Consider the following 20,385-nt stretch of genomic DNA (forward strand, 5'->3'; position numbering starts at 1 on the left):
CCAAGTAGCATGGTCACCGACCATATAGTTGTAGTTACTCAGACTTTTGAACAACATGTATGGGGTTCATCATTATATGTAGCACCACCTCTCTGACTTGTCTGGGAGGCGCAGCAAGCCAGCAACGAACCCCAGACATGTACATGTACATGTAGTTCTTGGGGTAGCGAACTGAAGAACTTGAAGGATCTTTTGAGTTTCTTGGGGTACCAACATAAGCTCCAGGCCAACATGTATCACTTTAAATAATATTATTTGGTAAAGGTTCCATACACGGACATTAGTAATTTTCCCTTGCAGTAGTTTATTAGCCAATAGAAAGAGATTTTAGCAGTGAAAATTTAGCAGTGAAAATACTGAAGCATTTACATGTACTTAGAAAACACTACATGTACATTTTGCAGACCAGTCTCAAAGAGTTTGTGCACAGGGTGTCAAGGGATGTCCAGATATGAAACTCTTTCCAGTTACTTTTTTAAAGAAATGAGAAACTCATCACACAAAGAACAAGACATAAGGGCAGACAAGTGCAGGGTGTTGGACCACACAGACCTGATAGAAAGTGATAAGCTAAGGCCTACAACAAAATTCAATCTAACATTGGTTAAGCCTTAGCCCACCTGTTCAGTAAGTTGAACATGGAAGGCTTATTTGTTTGACGGTTCAACTTGTATGACAGGCATGACTGGCAAAACAATCTGATGGTATTCCATGTTCATAAACAACCTGACAACCATCATGATCATGACAACAGCAGCCTGACATGCCCGAACAGGTTTAAAAGTAGTCCAAGTGCATGCTGATGACTGTTACCTCAACAGTGCAACGTCCGGCATACAACTCAATGTGGTCACAGCTACGAGTACCATACATGTATGTTGTGTCAGTCAGGAAACAGTCATCAGCATGCAAATGCAGACACCACACACTTTTTGTGAATGGTCCGCTAGGCCAGCGCACCGTGACGTCTTCTCCAGGACATTAACGTACAGTTTGAATCACAATATGAAGATGGTGACTTCGAGCTACATGTACATGTATGTAGGCCGACAAGCATTTCTGATTTCAACAGAATTTCTTTTTAACCCATATGTAAATAAACCTTATCACCTTCATTGTAATCTTTGATTCCCACTGGACCCCAAAGTTGAACTGAACCATGCTTACCCCAGAACTGTGGGGTCCGATGTCCACCCTGCTCCCACGAGGACGTTGGACCCCACAGTTCTGGGGGTAGTCAGGACTGTCAGGACTGTTTGGTGGATGAATTCTGAGCATTTTGACTCGGGCTACGAGCTATTTTAAGTGAAATGAATTAATGGGATGGAAAGCCAATGGAAGGCTTGTGGACCCCGCGCCAGTGAAATCAGTGACCACACCAGCCAGTCCGAGGATCGGGTTACAACATTTTCTCTTTGATCATTGCAGCTGCAGTTGTTTTCATCGGCGCGGTGTGGTTGCTATGCGCTACCGGTATTTTGTAAAACGCCCGGATGTCCACTCTGCCCCTTTGCGTGACCATGTCCAAACATTAAGAAGATGATTTGTAGAGTACGGGTGTGAGTAGCCACTTAAAATTAAAGCTGAAAACAGCTAGCAAAAAGCTGAAATGTAAAAAGGTCCCACACTTTTGTACAGACCAGGTGTACAAAAAGCTGAAATTCGGGGTTAACATCTACACAAAAATGCTGAAATCAGCTACAAAGCCGAATTTTCACACCCCTGGCATGCCTAGTACTAGAGTCCAAGTTACTCGGACTAGTTTAAACCAGAAACTGAGAAATAAGCCAATTTCCTGTTCTGTTGCCATGTTGATTATAGTGCCCCCGCGCAATGCAGTGAACAAAGGCTTAAAGCTAGAGCGGAACAAATTGTCTACAACAATAACAATTACAACTCGCAAAACATTACACAAGGTTCTTGTCTTGACTTTGTTCCCTCTAATTTATAAAATCTTCTGAGCATGTGCACATAAACATTATAAAACCTGAAAATGGCTTACTTATTGCTTCAAAAAAGCTCAAACATGTCAAATGTACATGTAAACATCGACCATATCAACACTGGTCTGACTTATGGTCTGACCATGCCACAGGGTCATCATTACCCCAGCCCCGCAGAACTAGTTGTGGGTGGATGTTGGACCCGGTCCCCACAGTTCTGGGGGTATCTTTCACTTCAAAATATTAATTTACAGTACAGTTCATATATTTGCGAACATGGCAAACAGGCTAGCCTACCTTGTTGTTTGCACACCTTGTAAGTAGGTGGTAGGAGTTGGATTACATGTGGGCCTCACGTTAGTCTTGGTAATGCTCTATGGTAGTAGGACTAGGAATTCTTCCCGATACAGGCGTTGGCATATCATGGATATAACGTTAGGCAAGTAAAGTCTAGTACTAGTAGTACAGAGTCTTCAGATTGAATTATAGGCTTAGGCCGTCAAAATTAAATTGTAAATTCAGTCACAGGCAAGAACGAACACAGAAACAATGAAAAACAAAGTGTCCAATCATCGTAGTAACATTACATTTATCGTGAAATAGGTTGCAAAACACAGTTTTATACTTTTGTTATCGAGGGGAAAAGTCTAGAAAAGAGTGACATGAGTGACTGTCATGACAGTGCATGTTAACGCAGCGCACGCGCAAGAACGTGCATACGACATCCGCGTGAATATGTTACGTCCCAACTATAACATTAGTCCCAACTATAGTTGAGACAGTCCCAACTATAGTTGGGAGAGTCCCAACTGTAGTGCTGTAGTTGGGCCGGCCCAACTGTAGCGCTCTAGTTGGGACGGGCCAAACTATAGTTGGGACTAATGCTATAGTTGGGGCGTAACAAATACGCTGTTTTACAAGTCTAGTCAGCACCCATTAGTTGTCCGATAAAATAATGGGGAGAAACCCAAAAGACACATGAAACCAGATTTGGTAGTTTTTACTGGAGTAACTAAAATATATATTCACAAGCAACTGAACATTTAGTACACTTTCACTAAACTTACAAACAGTCGCTTCATTGGATGCACGCGCTCGGAAACAAGTCCCACCCCGTGTCGTTCGGCTACTGCGACTGATTTACGGTAAACATGAGAAAGGATACACGCGTAGCGCAATCTTCCTTTGTGTAGTCTGCTAGGCTCAGTATTAATACGTGTATCACTATCACTTTAGCTAGCTCCTCATCAAAAACATGTCTTCTTCACAGAACAATTCATCAGAAGTGAAGCGCCCTAATAAAATAGTGAGGTAAGCATATAATTGATCTTGGAGTAGGCCTGGGCTACCCTGAATTCGTGCATACAACGCGTATCCAATTCAACATGTCCAAGTCCAAGAAACATGGAAGGGCTGCGTACATGTAGCACCGTGATCAGACATGTCAGAATATCGACAAGAATATAATATCAAATCAGTGCTCTGAAATACATGTATGTGATTGCCGAGCTTTCAGTAACTGAGTACCTTCTTCAGGGCAAGCAGATTCAGTTCCTGCACACTGAAGGACTTGTCTGTCCAAGATTCCGTTGTTTAACTACAACTTTCTCATTGTGAAACTCTTCAACGAAATTAGGCCAAGGCCTATGCACTGACGTTAATCACGCTGTCGATGATCGTTACTTCAACATTTTTCTTTTTGCAACTAGGTTTAAGTATATGCGATTAAAATTCCTGGGAGAATTCGGGGAAAATATCCACAGACAGAGCAACAGTCAGACAGTCCGGGAAGTGCACAAATTACATGTAGGAAACGTTTCCCAATTCAAAAACGTGGACAATACGATGACGGATGACGGGCGTGTTATTCTTTCCGCTGCAATCTTTTGGCAGCTTTTTAGTTTTCTTTTGACCTCTTTTTTATCTGATGCTGTATTTTTTAGGTTGTTGAAGCAGTTTTTTACCCTGTCTTGTTTGAACCTGGTCTCGGATGTTTTAACCTTCTTTTTAGAGCATTTTATTGAGTTTCTCTTTCCTGTTCTGTGGGTTACATGTACGTTGGAATATTCAACTTGAATGTTGCAACATAGCCCACAGAATCTTGAATTTCAAGGTGGTGGCTAGCAAGGCAGGAAAATTTGGCATAGGCTACATGTACATGTATGGACATTTGTGTTACTGAGTGTCTATGTGCTACTACATGTAGCTACTATTACTCAGTAGTACTACCTCAGAACTGTGGGGTCTGACGTCCACTCCACTCCCATGAATGGGAGCGGGGTGGATATTGGACCCCACAGTTCTGGGGATACCTACCAGTAGCTGCTAGTCTGCACAACACTTATCATAACCTCTGTGGTATCCCTAGCCTGTTATTGACCGTCCAGCAGCACTCATCAGGTGGGACCTCTCCTAATCATTTTCCCCGCTCACTTACCTTCGTGACATGCAATTTTGTGATCTGCAAGCATGACAAGCAGGCATATCGTTATTGGCAGACATGACCAGGATGACGTCTCTGGTAACAGTGATATGCAGTTCTTAGTTGAACTTGAGCAGTCTTATATGTTTTTAGCTGCAGGTATTTAAGTGGGAAATACTTGTGTTTTTACAACATCAGTCCCTACACCATGTTTGTTCTTTGGCTACCTGAACTACTGGTATCGTGACCTTGCAACTTCTCCTGCAGTTAGTGGAAAGCATGAAAAAAGAAATGTGTTCGTGGGATGCGACATTCCGTCTCCAAGTTACACACTCATCAGTATGCACTTAAACCTTTTGATGAAGAAAAATTCCATATCAAGCTGTCTATGATGTTACAAGTTGACGACACCATCTTAAGCCTGTCAAATACAAGTGTTACTCAGTCTTCAGGAAAAGTCAGCAAGCCAAAAGCCACTTCCTCCCCACTAACCAAATCAGCCACTAAACTCTCAAAGCAAACAGCTTCCAAAACTACATGTAACACCAATATGCGTGTTGTGATCACAAACTGTAATGGCCTTCTTGGGAAGAAAGAGGCATTTGCAGAGACGGTAAAGGATTCCAATCCCCATATTATCTTAGTGACAGAATCATGGCTTAAACCTGGTATTAATGATAATGAGTGCATTCTGGATAATTACATGTACACAGTATACAGGAAAGATAGAGAAGGGAAAATGGGAGGCGGTGTCTTCATTGCTGTAAGGAAAGGTTTGATGGCAACCCGCCTTGAGTTTCTCGATGTAGAGCTGATATGGGTTTCTATCCAGATGGCTAACACCAAGCCAATTTACATTTCCTGTTTTTACCGTCTACCTCACCAAGGATCTGATTCTATCCCAAAACTCCCAAATTCACTTGAAAAACTGGACTGGAAGAACCTTACAGTTTTGATTGGGGGTGATTTTAATGTACCGGATGTCATCTGGGAAGTACCTTGTTGTAAGTTCAGTTCTGAATGCAACTACATACCCTGGTGAATTAACTTCTGAGCTCTGAATGTACTTGACGATGTTTCTCTTGTTCAACTTGCACATGAGCCTAATCATAATCAGCAAACAAGATCACATAATGTGCAGAATATCCTCAACCTGTCTTTCAAATCCATGCTGCTTCCATCCCCTCAAGACTGAGCCTGGTATTTCAGATCATTTCAAAGTCATCACAGATGCTGAAGCTAGACCTTGTATGAGAGAAGGCAGATTTATCATTGGCACAAAGCAGACAAGGATGGCCTTAAGGAAAGCTTGAACCAGTTTAGAACCAGGTTTGAGAATACATGAACATGTAAATGTAACTAAAAATCAATCAATGAAAACGGGCAGAGTTTTGTTAGAGGTTTACGAGATACGGTTGATGAACATGTGCCCTCTTCGCTGAAGTCTTCAAGATTCAATCTTCCTTGGCTAACCAGATCACTCAAACGATTGAAACGAAAGAAGAATAGGGCCTTCTATGCTGCAAAATCATCCAACACCGATCTACTATGGAAACGATACAAAGCACTTAGGAAACAAGTTCTAATGTGACTTACGGAAGGCTGAACAAGAGTATCTCTCTTCAACTACATGTATCTTTGAGTCACTATGCAGACAAATGTCAAGAAATTTTGTTCCTTCATCAAACACTGGAGATGGGACACCTGTTGTATCACAGCACTTTGGAACCAAGGTTCATTAATGAGCGATGCAAAGCCGAGGCACTTAGTAAACACTATGAGGCAATCTTCACCACGGAAGACACCTCTCATATCCCATCTCTTGGAAAGAGTCCATTCCCAGAAGTGCTAAATCTCACAATTACATGTAGCTTGCGTGATATTACAAAGCTTCTAAATGAGCTCAATGTCAATAAAGCCCCCCTCCCAAACCACATGGAATCAAACCCCATGTGCTGAAAATGTGTGCAGAAGAGATTGCTCTGATGCTTCAGATCCTGTTCACACAAAGCATCACAACCGGGAAGCTTACGAGGGACTGACGATGTGCCAACTATCTGCATTATATAAAAAAGGGTAGCAGGACAGACCCAGCCAACTACAGACCAGTTTCGCTCACATCAGTGATCTGCAAGTTATTGGAACACATTAGTTGTCGTCATGTTATGAATCATCTTGAGAGATTTGATATCTTGAGCGACCTCCAGCACGGTTTCAGGTCACATCGCTCCTGCAAAACCCAACTATATTATCCACCATTCATCATATTTTTAGTGATGCAGACAAAGTCAAGCAAGTACATGTACCTGTAGATGCCGTCAGTTTAGATTTCACAAAGGCATTTGATACAGTTCCCCACAGACGCTTGCTTCACAACATGAAATTTATGGTCTGCGTGGCTCATTGCTCTCCTGGGTATCAGATTTTCTCACAAAACGTGAACAAACTGTTGTTCAGGGTAAATCGTCCAAACCAGTCCATGTAGCCTCATGTGTTCCACTGGGCACAGTGCTGGGGCCACTCCTTTTCCTGTGTTATATAAACGACCTTCCAGATGGCATCTCGTCCAAGGTTTGCCTATTTGCAGATGATTGCTTAATCTATTGTTCTATTGAAGATAGAAACAACTTCCTTGCCCTCCAGAATGACTTCCATAAGTTAGAAAAATGGGAAAAAACGTTTAAATCTGAAAAGTGTAGTATCAACCGGTTCACATGGAAATGGTCTCCAACTCATTTCAGTTATTCACTGTCTGGTCATACATGTATCCTATCTGGAACAAATCATCATACATGTACATGTATCCTATCTGGAACAAATCATCATACATGTACATGTACATGTATCCTATCTGGAACAAATCATCATACATGTACATGTATCCTATCTGGAACAAATCATCATACATGTACATGTATCCTATCTGGAACAAATCATCATACATGTACATGTATCCTATCTGGAACAAATCATCATACATGTACATGTATCCTATCTGGAACAAATCATCATACATGTACATTGTAAATACCGGTACCTTGGTGTTACCCTTTCATCTGACATGAAATAGAATCAGCATATACATGTACATGTAGATATTGTCACAGCGAAACTCAATAGTGTCATCTGGTTCCTTCATAGAAACCTGAATAGGGTTCCAGTCCAAGTAAAAGCCCAGGCTTTCAAGAGTCTGGTTTGACCCCACCTCGAGTATTGTACATCTACATGTACATGTACAAAGCTCTGTATGGACTCTGCATACAAAGAAACACATCCACAAGATTGAGGTTGTCCAGCGCAGGGCGGTGCGTACTATCACTCAAGATTATAGTAGGATCAGCTCTGTTTATACAGCAAGGCTAAAAAAGCTCATAACTTCCCCTCCTACAGCAGAGAAGATGGTACAGCAGCTTAAGTCATGCTACACAAAATCATTCATCACAGTGTTGACCTGGACATAAAAGATTTCCTTGATTTGCAAGAACCTCCATCAGCTCATACACAAATGAACGCTAGGTCCTGCAAGACAAATGAACTTGTCATTCCACAGTCTGTGTCACAATCCCATCTTCATTCATTCTTTCCCAAGATGGCAAGAGATTGGAATAAATTGCCAAAACATATGATTTGAATCTATGGAAAAGTTATCTAGCTTCAAAAAGCACTGCACAGCCATCTACAGCTGGAATGGACAACCCCCCAGTTTTTTTCTGAGTGATGCTCATTTTGAGCTTTTCAGAGTATTTATCCAGATCCAGATGTTACCGAATTATGAAACTTCCAGTATTTGCAGGTGAATGCCGCTTCCAAAAGGAAACAGGAATTGCAACCCAGTGACTTACCCAGTATTTGTCTTTTGGGAGGGTGACCAAACTCGGGGAGAAGGGGGGACTGGAATTTCGAATTAGGATGAATTTCCCATACATGTAACTGTGGACATAAAAGTGGAATTAGGGAATGAGTTGAAATGTACTGCATGTAAAATAAATCTTTGACAAAATGAAATATTTTATTAAAAGAAGTTGTTTTAAAGGCAAATGGTAATATCACTATTGAAGTGTTTTATTTCCAGTAATTTTTCGTGTAAGCCCATCAATTTTTACAAGGATAGAATTACAGCCTACTTTCTAACTGTAAACTTATTCTTGCAAATTTTTTAAATGAAAATCACAATTGAAACAAAAGTTACACATGTATATTAAATTTTTAAACGTAAAAAAATATATAAGCGTCCTTAATTTTACTTGTACATGTAATTTGCAATTTCAACAGTCATGACTGCTATTTTTTCCCTAGATGACAGCTACTTTTTCCCCTCAAAAATATATAAAAAAGTGATTGCACTGTAATCTGTGATTCCACTCGGTCGGACCATGCATGTAAAAAGTTTGATGCTGTCTTTAAAGTAAAATCAGGATTAAATTACCAATGATTTCTTAAATTTAATAACACCATTTAAATCACTTGAATTGCTTTTTATTTCTCTTCACCTGTAATTCATATAATTTTCTGAAGCTTTGTGTAATTTTGGATCTTATACAAAGTCCCTTAACCTTTTCTCCTACGAAGTGACTTCTCAATGCATGTCAAGCAATTCAAACGTTGCCCCAAACCAGGTTTTATCCGAATTGAAATGCTCCTAAAATGTGAATTAAAAAATAACTCTGTGTGAAGCAAAACACGTCTTTTCGAATAAGATGAAAATATTTTTACACAGCAATTAACAACACTGGTACGGTGAGCGTCTCATCAAAATCACAGAAGTGATCAGGTTGGTAACAAAATGAAAAAGAAGAATTTATGAACAGACTAAATGGAATACTGAACTTTGGCTACAAATTGTCACAAAAACTTTAATATCAAACAACTCATGAGAGTCAAAATACCGTAATATGCACTCAGTCTTAGTTCTGACAAAATCCAAATATGGCCTGGGTTACACAAGTTGGGTTTTATTCCACACATAATCTCTTGTGCAACCTCGGTCGTCCCAACCTCCAAAAAGATAAGCAGTTTTCAATTTCGGTTCTCCGCCATGCACCGGGCCATTGTGCACCATTTCACTCATGTACACGTATATGTATGCAGACAGCCTGAGAGATGTGTTTTCCAACCAATGCACAGGACAGGATATTGCCATTTCGGGGGACATGGTTAGTGATGATGCCTGCTACATATTTCACAGTTTAGAGTTTTGGTGGACTGTGTATTTGGGTGGTCCAGATTCACTCGTCTATTTCTTGGAGGGGAGGAGCCATGACCAGACAACCCCAGTCATCAAACAGGCTGGAGTTGTGGCTGCATTTCATAGCGAACCTGTGGCTTCAGAGGGGCATGTTGCAGTATGCATGGTAGCTGATCTAAAGGGTTAGAAAAACAGGGAGAAGTAAGCAAAGTTGTGACTAGTAGCACAGATGCCTGGATCATTATTACATGTTACATGTACCGTTACATGCAAGATGAAACATACACGTACATGTAACATCCTTCACCGTAGTAATTAAAAGAGACAGCTTTGCAGTTTACATACCGTACGTACATGTACATTAGCCCTAACCATATTTAAGGGATCAACTTGGCCATTTTTGGAAGCCTGTTTACAAGTAACTGAGCACTTTGCAAAATGGTCCTTGTACAGTATACATGTACAGTACATGAAATCAAGTCTGGTGGTGATTCCATGGAGTCAGTGGCAATAGGAGGATTTCTAATTTTTTTTTTTTAGTGTTCCTTTAATCTCAAAGTTCCAAGGAAGTTTCCTGGAACTTTCCGGAATCTTATGGCACTAACTGCTTTTGAAAGTTGTACAGGGCAGGCTTTACATGTACTGATGCCTGGTGGAATTTTAATCGTACATGTTGAATGAGGACTGCAAGAATTATTGATTCATTGATGGACATGTACTGATTATTCATGTGTATTTATGGTACTGGATCCATCAAAAACCACTTTCTGAAAGTCATAACTTCCTATTAGAAAGTATGAGAGAACATGCAAAAATGTTTTAAAGCATGTAATCAGGCCAAAGTACTTCATTTACATCAATCTGTTTACTTCAAGTCATTGTACAGGGATGGTACATGTACATCTATGTGTGTATAATGGTGTTCATAAACGTGTGGTACTATGTCTGCCACTATTATTGTATTAATACAGAACAAAATGAAGACTTTTTAATTTAACTTAATGAGATGAAGAAAGATCATCACAAATTTAAGTTTTGCTTACAGCTATAGCAACTGCTCAACAACTGTATGAATGTATCAACTGCCATGCAGGGAATGAGTATAAGATGATTTATGGCACATTGCTTGCAGTCATACAGTACCATTGCTGATTGTTTGAGAATCTCAAGATGGACCAATTGTTTGCTGTGGTTTAGTAAACCTTCAAAAACTTCTGCTGTTTGATTATCAAAATACCAAAAAAAAGGATAAGATCTCTAAAAAAAAAATACTGGTCATCAGGTGACCCTTCCCTGACGTATATCAGGAATGGTAAGTTTAATGAAATGATTGAAACCCAGAATCCAGACATTGATAGCACTCTGCTGGTTTCTAATCTAGGTATAAAGCACCAGAGGAAGTGACTCCTGATGATCCTACAGCAGACTACATGAACCTCTTGGGAATGGTCTTCAGTATGCTGGGACTTATGATGAAGGTTGGCACACCGTACGCTCAGATCACACACTCAGAGAATGTATCCATACACATTTACCAGTTTATTTTTCAATTGGACGTTTTTGAATAGTTTTAGATGAATAAAATAGATTTTGGTATAAAGATATGAGTTTACTGCTGTGTAGTTGTTTTTTTTTATAGCAGGGGAAGAATAGGCAAGCAATAAACCCCAGAGTTTTCAAGTCAGTAATGGATCAATCACTGTTCATGTCTCAAGTCAACTCATACATGTAACTGTCACAAGTCAGGTGATAAGTAACAGCAGGAAAATAATGCCAAATGGATTAATAACAAAGTGGATACTTCCCCAGTTTCAAACTAGTATTGTGGTGATGTAATTGTTCTGAATACTTGTATGTATAACATTATATAATGACACAGTTAAGACTTTAACCTTTTCAGTTCCAAGATGTATCTTGTCACTAAGACATTTACCTGATGAAAGAGCATGTCTTTTAATTCTTCATTCCTGACTTGCTTTTCACACCTTCATCATTTGATTGGTTTATAAATTGGTATACATTTACATGTATGTTTTGGGCATATTTGACTCCAGATGAAGTGGTGCGCTTGGATTGCAGTTTTCTGTTCTTTCATCAGTTTCTCCAACACAAGATGCACAGAGGATGGCAAGCAGATGTTTAGCAGTTTTATGTAAGTTTGTAATCACTTCTTATTCACATTGTATAAATATTTACAAGTATGCATGTACATGTATGTCACTAGAGGGAGCTCCACATAGGCCTCTTACATGTACATGTACTCTTGGCATATACATGTACATGTATGATGGTATCCGTGTGCAGTGCTGTATTAAATTTGTGTTGATGTTCACCGTCCTTTCTTCATCAGAGAGAATATTGAGGTTATTATGCACATCTCTTTTAGAATAAGTAGCAAGAATTTTTAAAGTGAATGTCTGCAATATCATGCAGATTTGGTGATTACGTATGCATGACACCAGTGCTTTAGGTACATGTACATTGTAGATCGTGATCAATAAGTTGGCATCTTGGCTAAGCACACCATTGAAAAAACATACCTATTCCACTCAGCCAAGCAGAATGGTAATTATTAAGGAAATAAATACATGTACATGTATGTGCTTGGCGTGGCTTAAACGTGCGTTTAAGACCGGCTCAGGAGACTGGACACGACTGATACCCAAGCCGCAGGCAAAGGCATTATCAGCCTTTAGTCTTCTGAGCCGGTCTTAAGAGAGTCAAAAGAAGTCAATATATGATGGAATTCCAGTGACTTTGTTCTCATTTTCCCAAACACTCCCATCCATTTTATGGTATATTCCTTGTGCAAGTTATCCAATAGATTCTCCTTAAATGGACTCGGCGTGCGCGTGTCAAGCCGCTTGCACACAGACTCTTTACCAATCAGAATCAATTAAACTCTCTCGTATCCAGTGCATGATTACTGAAGCAGTGGGCATTATCAAATGTTAATCAGTACACGGTCAAGTTGCATGTTGTTGAATAGGGAGACTGTCTGAGATATTTATGAATCTCCCTTTACAATGTACCGTTACATGTACATGTAAGTCACTGGGGAGTTGAACAACTGTATCATACTTGTTTAAAAGAGTGCATAGCTCAGTCTTACAGGTCCGTGTACATTTCCTTTTTTTCATTTTTTGATTAAAAACACAGAAAATGAAAAAAAAGTCTTTTTTTTTGTTTTTCACTTTGAAAAAGAAAACCTTAAATAGAAGAAAGAGTCAGTTTTTGTTTTCCATTGAAAAAGGAAAATGTAGAAAAAAGGAAAAGAAATCAATTCATGTTGAAAACAAAAACAAACGTAACTTCTTTTAAATTGTATTTCAATCTGAATTTTGCCTTACAGGACACGTACATTGTACATGTAATTCATGTTTAATGACACTGTCTCCTTAAATTAAGTATGACGTAAAGTCTAGGAAGGTAACTGTTTATAATGAGCAACTTTTTAAGAATTGTGATGCATGTTGGAAATCGGCAAAGTGAGGCAATTGATGCATGCCCACTATAAATTTGTAGATAGTATTGCCAGTGCACTTCCTAGGATAGACCTTTTTGTCAGATTGGAGAAATTCCTTTGTGGGTTGGAAGCAATGAATTCATTGAAATCTTCTACATGTACCTATATTCCAGCAATGTTTAATTCACTCCAAATTAGTGGGCTACAATTTTGTAAGACGTGTCTTACATTACAAAATGAAAAAAATTGAGCTTTTTTTTTATTCTTCAAAAAGTGCATTGATACATGTACCCCGGTATATAATGATGTTCATGTACTGTAGTTTGTTTTTATATTGAAAAACAAACACAAAATGATTGTCTTTTTTTCATTTTTAAAATGTAAAATGAGAATATACCTGTTTCTATGTTTTCATTGTTTTTGTTAAATGGAAAAATGAGAAACTACTCCTTTTTCAAGTTTTGTTTTTCTTTTTCACTTGAGAAACAAAAAAAGAATTGTTTTTCAATCTTTGATTTTTGTTTTCAAATGAAAAAACAGAAGGCGTGATCCCTGACTACCGGTATATGGTGTTTCAGGTTTAATGGCTTCTGGCTAGCACCCTCCCGAACAAAGATATTGACAAATAGGAAGAGCCCCCAACATGGGGCTGGATACCTCAGTTGGTACGGTACGGTATTCCAGAGGTAGCAGGTTCAAATCCTGCTCCAGGCAGTTTTTTTGTTCATCTCTATAATCATTTATAAGCACCTAGTCAGAAGTGTTTTCATGAAAAAGAAATGAATGAATCCTATACGGACCCTTATGGTATGTTACAGTGTATTACTGAAATTGAGGCATGGAGGGAGAGATTATTTGACTAGAAGCAACTTGACAGAATCTTTCCAATCCCTTAATGGAGGCTGTCTTTCATATACTGTACATGTACAGTATGTTCTTGATACAAAAGGGTCAGTTGTAAGTTGTCAGTTGATTGGTTACCTACCTTGATGTCTTTTCTCATCAAAGTTGAGGCACAATTTCAAAACTGGACTTGGATTCACCTGTTTTTTGATTAAGTGTAAATGTACATTATAACAATTTTTTATTTAGAGCAAGCTCCATGAGACACAGAGTAAACATGGACTTACATATTTGTGCTTGAACATCCTCATTTATAAATTTATAAGAACAGGATGGTTTAAAGAAAAGGTTGGGTGTTTGAATTGCTTCCTCATGTATCATGTGTATAAACCACATTTATACATGCATGTATGAAGTCACAAAATGACTCAAATCAAAGGACACTTTTGAGTTTTTGCTTGGTACCAGCTTGAAATTTTGATTTTCTTGCATTTGTTAAGACTGTCCATGCACCGGTATTCACCTCCCTTTTCTTCATCCATGGCTTGTTTCAGGTGCCTACATGTCCATTGTAATGCAGCTGCAGCTTATTTTCTTGTGGTGTTCCCTTGAAAAAATGTGTGCACCCCCAGGAATTTTGTATTCCAATATTCAAATTCGGAAAATAATATTCAAATATTCGATAATCGATTGGATATTCGGCACAGCCCTAATGTCCTTTTACGGTATCTTCTACTTGTACTTTGTGATGATATCATGGCCATTGCTAGAAAATATCTCAGTTGGCAGTATATACATGTACACGTACATGTACATGTAACCTTGTGAAATAGGATGTCATTTTTCAAGTATATGTCATTGCCTTCTAGAGGCAGAAGCTCAAATGTTTGCCTTTATAGATTGTCGAGGTATTCTGGAGTAAATGAAAATATTTATCAGTGACTGGCACAGCTCCCTGGTATCTCAGACATACGAGCACATGCAGGTATCATACATGTACATGTAAGAGCTCACCATCTGTCCTCCTCATTTCCTTTGGCTATGTTTTCATTCTTTAATGCCCAGTGTCGTATTCACTGCATTTATCTGAACTTCACTTATTTGTTTTTCTTTTGTAGGTTGTCAATTTCAGCTGTTGTGATGTCCTACCTGCAGAATCCTCAACCAATGACGTTACCATGGCAATAGCAGATGCATCATTAGTTGAAATCCACTATTTTATCCAAAGGCAGTTTATGGAATTAGATTTGTATTTGAAACTCATATTTGGAAAACATAAATCATTAGGGACTTGATACAATTAGCAACAAGTACAAATCAAATTGTGCTGCAGAAACTCACATTTTGAGGAAAAATAGAAATTGTACATGTACATGTAACTTTTTTGGCTGGTATGCCCATGTCAATCATCTGATCATCTGATTGATTCCAATTGTTGCAATAACCATTCTTGTCAATATTCTTTCCATGTACTGTATTACCACCAGTTTGAACTAAATCCTTTCAAAAGCTGCCATCTATGCTGAACTTTAAATGCTGAATGGTAACTCATTATGGATAGGAACTTCATCTGACCAAACTAAAACAGCACAGTTTGGAATGAGGAGGGCTGTGAAATAATTGTTACCGCTTCTCATGTGAATGTACATGTACCGGTACAAGTAAGTACATGTATTCTCTGATGTTTATTATAAGCCATGCATTCATGTATTAGGCGTGTTGTCTGTTGGGTCAGTGAACTGATTTGTTTTTTCCAACTGTTTAAAAATGTTATAAAAATGAGTAATATCACTGCAAAAAAAGTCACAGATCCAACACAATAACACAATGAAAATTGATAAGAACTGTCACCATTTTTACTGTACATGTAGGCCTTATAATATCAAATGGGAGTAATATAAAAAAGGAAGAACCTTGTGCTATATGTGTATTTGTATGAAAAACTAACGGCAGAAAGAATAAGTTGTTTGAGTTAATTACAAAACGTGACCACAATGATAAACAATACAAATTAAACTCGGTTCCTCCCTGTTGCGAGTGGAGCTCTCCAGAAGTGTCAATTGACTTATGTACATGTACTTTCCACATAAAGCGTATTAGAAAATGAATAACATCACATTACTTGTATTTTCAAAATCTTTGATTTCGCATTTCATTTTTGTTCAAAATAAGATAAAGATTTTTCTCATTTGGAATTTTGGAAAGAGTAAAGATGTAAATTTTAGAGTGCATGTAACTTCTTTAAAATCACTCGTCTCCTTTGTTTAAAGCTTTCCCCGTTTGAATTTAACATGATATTCCATTGGTGACATTTAACTGGTTTTGGTACTTCATAAGTAAGCTTATACAGTACGTATATTTCATGAATAAAACATCTTTTGATTTATATCTAGTATGCAGTGAGTTTACCGTGGACTTTTTGTAATGATACTATAACAGTTTAATCATTGAGAACTATTAAGATGACTAAAATCAGATGAACGAACTTACAGACAAATGAAAGTGGGGAGCTTGTCCACTGTACCAGTGTTTTTAAAAATCAACCAAGCCTAATTATTATTGGAAAAAGAATAATTTCTTTATGGCCATTTCAACCCTCAGAGAACTTGGCTTTTTCGGACCATCTCACAGCTGAGGAGGGGGGGAGTTTGCTCCTCCAAGGACTCGGCTATTGCATGCCTGTTTGTTCTAAAACTTGGCACGCATGTAAAGACATTCATTATCAATACCAACATACAGTTTTTATGTTTTGTTCATTCGAAGTTCATGACGTCAAATATTGTGGCCTGCATGCATTAAGCATGCAGTGGAACTATGGAATTTTGTTGGGGAAAATGCATGTGAGAACACCATGTTCAATGAAGTTTCATGAAATTCTGGAAATTTCTTAATTCAGGAAAAAACTTCAGGCTTGGAGTGTATATTCAAAAATGCTGTTATGATATCAGAGAAAATGTCCGGGGATTCTACTTCCAACCCCCCAAGCACTTTTAGAGTTAAGTGGCTCAGCTCCTCATTTGTCTAAAAATCTTAACCAAGGAATTCTGCAAAGGTTCTTCACTGTGTATATTTGAACATTTGTCAGTTTGTCCAGATTCAAGACGAGGTCTGCGAGGCTCCGATGTCGGTGCTTATCTTCACTCCTCAGCATCAAAGCAGTCCTGCAGTCTGAATAAAAAACAATCATTAAAGCTCCGAAGACAAGTTTTCCCCTTGGCAATGTGCTTAAGTTTTATAAAACAGACATGTCTGTCCAGTTGGTGTTACCCAGATAGGTAGAGCAATTAAGTTTTCACTGACCAAAATTTGATGTACATCCACAGATTTTCTGAATAGCACCAAAACTTTACTTTCTATTTCCCAAGATGACTCCCAAGGTGGGCCTATACCGACACACTTCAGAACCATGGATGTACTCTGCATTAGTGTCAACCTGTGCCGGGCAATAAGTGACACTGTTTGTAAATGTACATGTACTTTGCTTGCCAGCCCCCTTTCTGTGAGTTTTGTGTCTTCTAGAGTGAATACAGTACACTATGCACGTTAACTGTGTGTGAATTTATTATTAGAACTACTGCACAAACAAAGGGCATCTCAAAGATAGCTTATGCAAATAGGAAGTTGAATTGCTCATGGTCGCTTTATGCACTGTAGACCAGGGAAATTTCCTGCTATATATGCGCACACGAGTGCAGGATTTGATGAAAAAACCCATTCACAGTAATAGTTTAAATTGGTACTACATGTTACTGTGTATTCAGCCATTGTGCACTTTTCAAATTGAAGACTTTTAGAAATAGGTATGGCAGATGTCTATGTCAGTAATTCTAACACCGTTCCACTTGGAATATGTATCCAGGGAGAAAGCACTGGTAATGGTCAAATTAGAGGAAATTGTGTCAGTGGCTACTTGCACAGGGCATGGCATTGGCATTAGCTTCATAACCTAAAAAGCCTCTGAAAGAAAGTAATAAATCTTATCCTGCTCCCTTTTCCAATCCTGAGCTCCCCATCCTCCAATTTGACCAAGACTGATTGATACTCACCCCAAAGCAACCTTTATCTCCAGTTGTCTTCATTATGCAAATTCATCAGGATGTCCAATGTAGTAGCCAACAAAGGCAATTATAGCCAGTAGGATTGCAGCTAATAAGAACTTGGCCGCTGTTTGCAGGAGTGAACCTTCTCCCTTGGAGTACCCCAGCTCTTCTTCTGTACCTTGAATCTCTGGTGTGATAATACTGGCGTTGTCCTCCGCTTCCATACTTGTTGCAATTGCCCACAAATTGGTACAAAGACTCAGATTTCTCAGAGATCCTGTTTGCTGGCTCTAGTATTTGGTTCCTGCAGGATCCAGTGGATACAAAGTTGCCAGCAGGTGTACTTAGAATGTCTTCACATAACAAGCAAAGTTAGTATACTGCTCTGTTGCAGAATCTTGTTCATTAATTCTATACACTGACTGTACTCTAGTATTTGAGAGTGGTATTAGTATGTACACAAAAGACAATATGTGCAAGTGACAACGGATTGGCATACTTGCTACAACTTAATGTTTAAAGGCAAGCACATGTGAAAACATGAGTGCTACCAACAGCAGTTATTCAGTGTACATGTACTATATATGGCATACTGCTTCAAAGATAAAAAGTTGTGTGTTAGAACTAGGACTTTGGAATTTTTGTCAACAAAGTGGCTGTATAAGAGGGTTTATTTAATTTGATAAGATCTTATGCAAACACCGGTGTCTTTGTAATTGGATATACAATAATGACTTGTCTCAACTTACTGCTTTAGGGTGTGGGTTGTTTGAGAATAGATAAGAGGTGAAAAAGGATATATATGGCAATGCCCCTACCCAGCAAAATTTTGCTTTTTGATTGGCCAGGAATAGATTCTAACATTTCTTAAGGGACGTTGGAGATGAAGTGTAGTTATATCTTCAAAATGAAACAAATATGCCGTGTTGAAAAGTTTTAGTGTCTTGCCATACTGCAGGACTCTATTCAACTTCAATTCTAAACAATACTGAATAGAATATTTTGGGAAAAAAGTCAAAGCGGGGAATAATTGGAAAAGCTTTGCACACCAGTTTCCAATATTTTTCCCAATATTTCCAATTATTCCACACAGGTTGTTTCCCATTACGGTGGAAAAAGGCAAGTCATTCCAGTAACCTGCCCACCATTTAACTCAGGCAACAATGTCTTAACAATTAGTAGCCGAAAAATTCCATTTCCAGCTTGACCCTGAACAGAAAGGGGGTCTTGATAACTCACCAGTACCTGGTTACTAAAGTGGATGCTCTAGCCCTCTGCTAAGTATGAAAAGTATACGTATGTTGATGACATGACATCGCCTGAACCATATTCTTCCTGAAGAGCTACAAACAGGAAGAATGGTCTGGTGATAATCACAAACAACTGAATCTAGGAGAGTGTGCTTTAACCAATATCATTGATGACAGAACTCAGACTGTCATTATCACTGGACAGCAAAAGAAACTTGCCACTTCTATCAAAGGCCACACATAAAAATTCACTCCAAAGAAATAAACAATTTTTTTACACGGGTATGCTGCAATACCCCTTACTAATCACATATGCACAAAAGCAAGTGATTATCTTTATAACAAAGAAGAAATTGACATGCACAGCAACTTGGTTACTGAGTCAAAAGTCACACACAAAAGCACTCTCCACCAAGCAAAAATGACCCATGAATGGACATTTTAAACAACCAATGACAAAGTGAACACCTGTTTTGTCAAAATGATGTGCATGAGTGGTTTCTGTATAGGGATGCCATCCTTACTGACTATTCATACACATTATTGAAAAGTAATGATCGTGACTTCTTTATTTCGTTCTCCACATTGCTTTCTGCATAAAACTTAAGGCTCATCCTGTTACATTCTGTGACTTTTGATTCGGCAACCAAGTTGCTTTGCGTGTCAATTTCTTCAGTTTCTGTCAGTCAGTTTCTTTTGCTGTCCAGTGTATTTTAAGTGAGTGGTATTCTCTGAGTGATAATGACAGTCTGAGTTCTGTCATCAATGATATTGTTTAAAGCACACTCTCTTAGTTTGTGATTATCACCAGACCATTTTTCCTGTTTGTAGCTTTATTCAGGAAGAATGTGTTTCAGGTGATGTCATATCATCAACATACATGTACTTTTCATATTTACTTGTTGTCCAATGTAGTTGACCTCATTATCCACTCAACTCTTAAATGGGACGAACTGGTGATGGACATAGCTTCAAAGCAAGAAGGCAAATGTACATGCACAGTACATGCTTTAACTGTTCAATCATTTTTCCTTGCCTTCAGTGGATTTGTTTACCATTTACAAGGGGTATATAACTTAAGCCAGTTCTTGAATATGCAGTTCAAGTATGAAATATGGATTCGCAAAGCAATAGTGCCATTGAAGAGATGTGGGGAAAAATCATTGCAAATTATATTAGGTTATTATATTATATTATTTTTATATTAGGTTATCACTGAATGATCTGGGATGGTAT

General features: G+C 38.5%; 2 protein-coding genes and 1 long non-coding RNA gene across 3 annotated transcripts in view; 1 reads left to right on the top strand and 2 right to left on the bottom strand.

Moving 5' to 3' along the window:
• The window catches only part of ube3c (ubiquitin protein ligase E3C), a 31,200-nt gene extending 28,539 nt beyond the window's left edge, over positions 1 to 2,661 (bottom strand). Inside the window, exon 1 of the mRNA XM_022254698.2 lies at positions 2,241 to 2,661. The gene's annotated coding sequence lies outside the window, so the exon portion shown is untranslated. The remainder of the gene's footprint in view (positions 1 to 2,240) is intronic.
• A 343-nt stretch (positions 2,662 to 3,004) lies between these two features.
• wdr83os (WD repeat domain 83 opposite strand) lies at positions 3,005 to 16,254 on the top strand. The gene is made up of 4 exons (XM_022254717.2): positions 3,005 to 3,254; positions 10,932 to 11,028; positions 11,605 to 11,702; positions 14,978 to 16,254. Exons 1-4 carry the CDS (start codon positions 3,199 to 3,201, stop codon positions 15,045 to 15,047), a joined length of 321 nt encoding a protein of 106 aa, XP_022110409.1. The 5' UTR covers positions 3,005 to 3,198; the 3' UTR covers positions 15,048 to 16,254.
• LOC147797168 (uncharacterized) lies at positions 15,694 to 19,209 on the bottom strand. Its single transcript, XR_015427376.1, has 2 exons — positions 17,906 to 19,209; positions 15,694 to 17,027 (listed from the first exon to the last, which is right to left on the bottom strand). It is a non-coding gene; the product is annotated as an uncharacterized LOC147797168 (long non-coding RNA).
• Positions 19,210 to 20,385: the final 1,176 nt, after the last annotated feature.

The sequence above is a fragment of the Acanthaster planci genome, linkage group LG12 (genome assembly GCF_054643075.1).
Source record: "Acanthaster planci isolate LZ-2023a linkage group LG12, COTS_SCS, whole genome shotgun sequence".
Classification (NCBI taxonomy): Eukaryota; Metazoa; Echinodermata; class Asteroidea; order Valvatida; family Acanthasteridae; genus Acanthaster; species Acanthaster planci.

Excerpts from the sequence above, each read along its gene's own strand:
- wdr83os (XM_022254717.2), top strand. The coding sequence starts at position 3,199 with ATGTCTTCTTCACAGAACAATTCATCAGAAGTGAAGCGCCCTAATAAA. Across the intron at positions 3,255-10,931 it reads CGCCCTAATAAAATAGTGAG|GTATAAAGCACCAGAGGAAG; the intron begins GTAAGCATATAA and ends TTTCTAATCTAG. Across the intron at positions 11,703-14,977 it reads CAGATGTTTAGCAGTTTTAT|GTTGTCAATTTCAGCTGTTG; the intron begins GTAAGTTTGTAA and ends TTTCTTTTGTAG.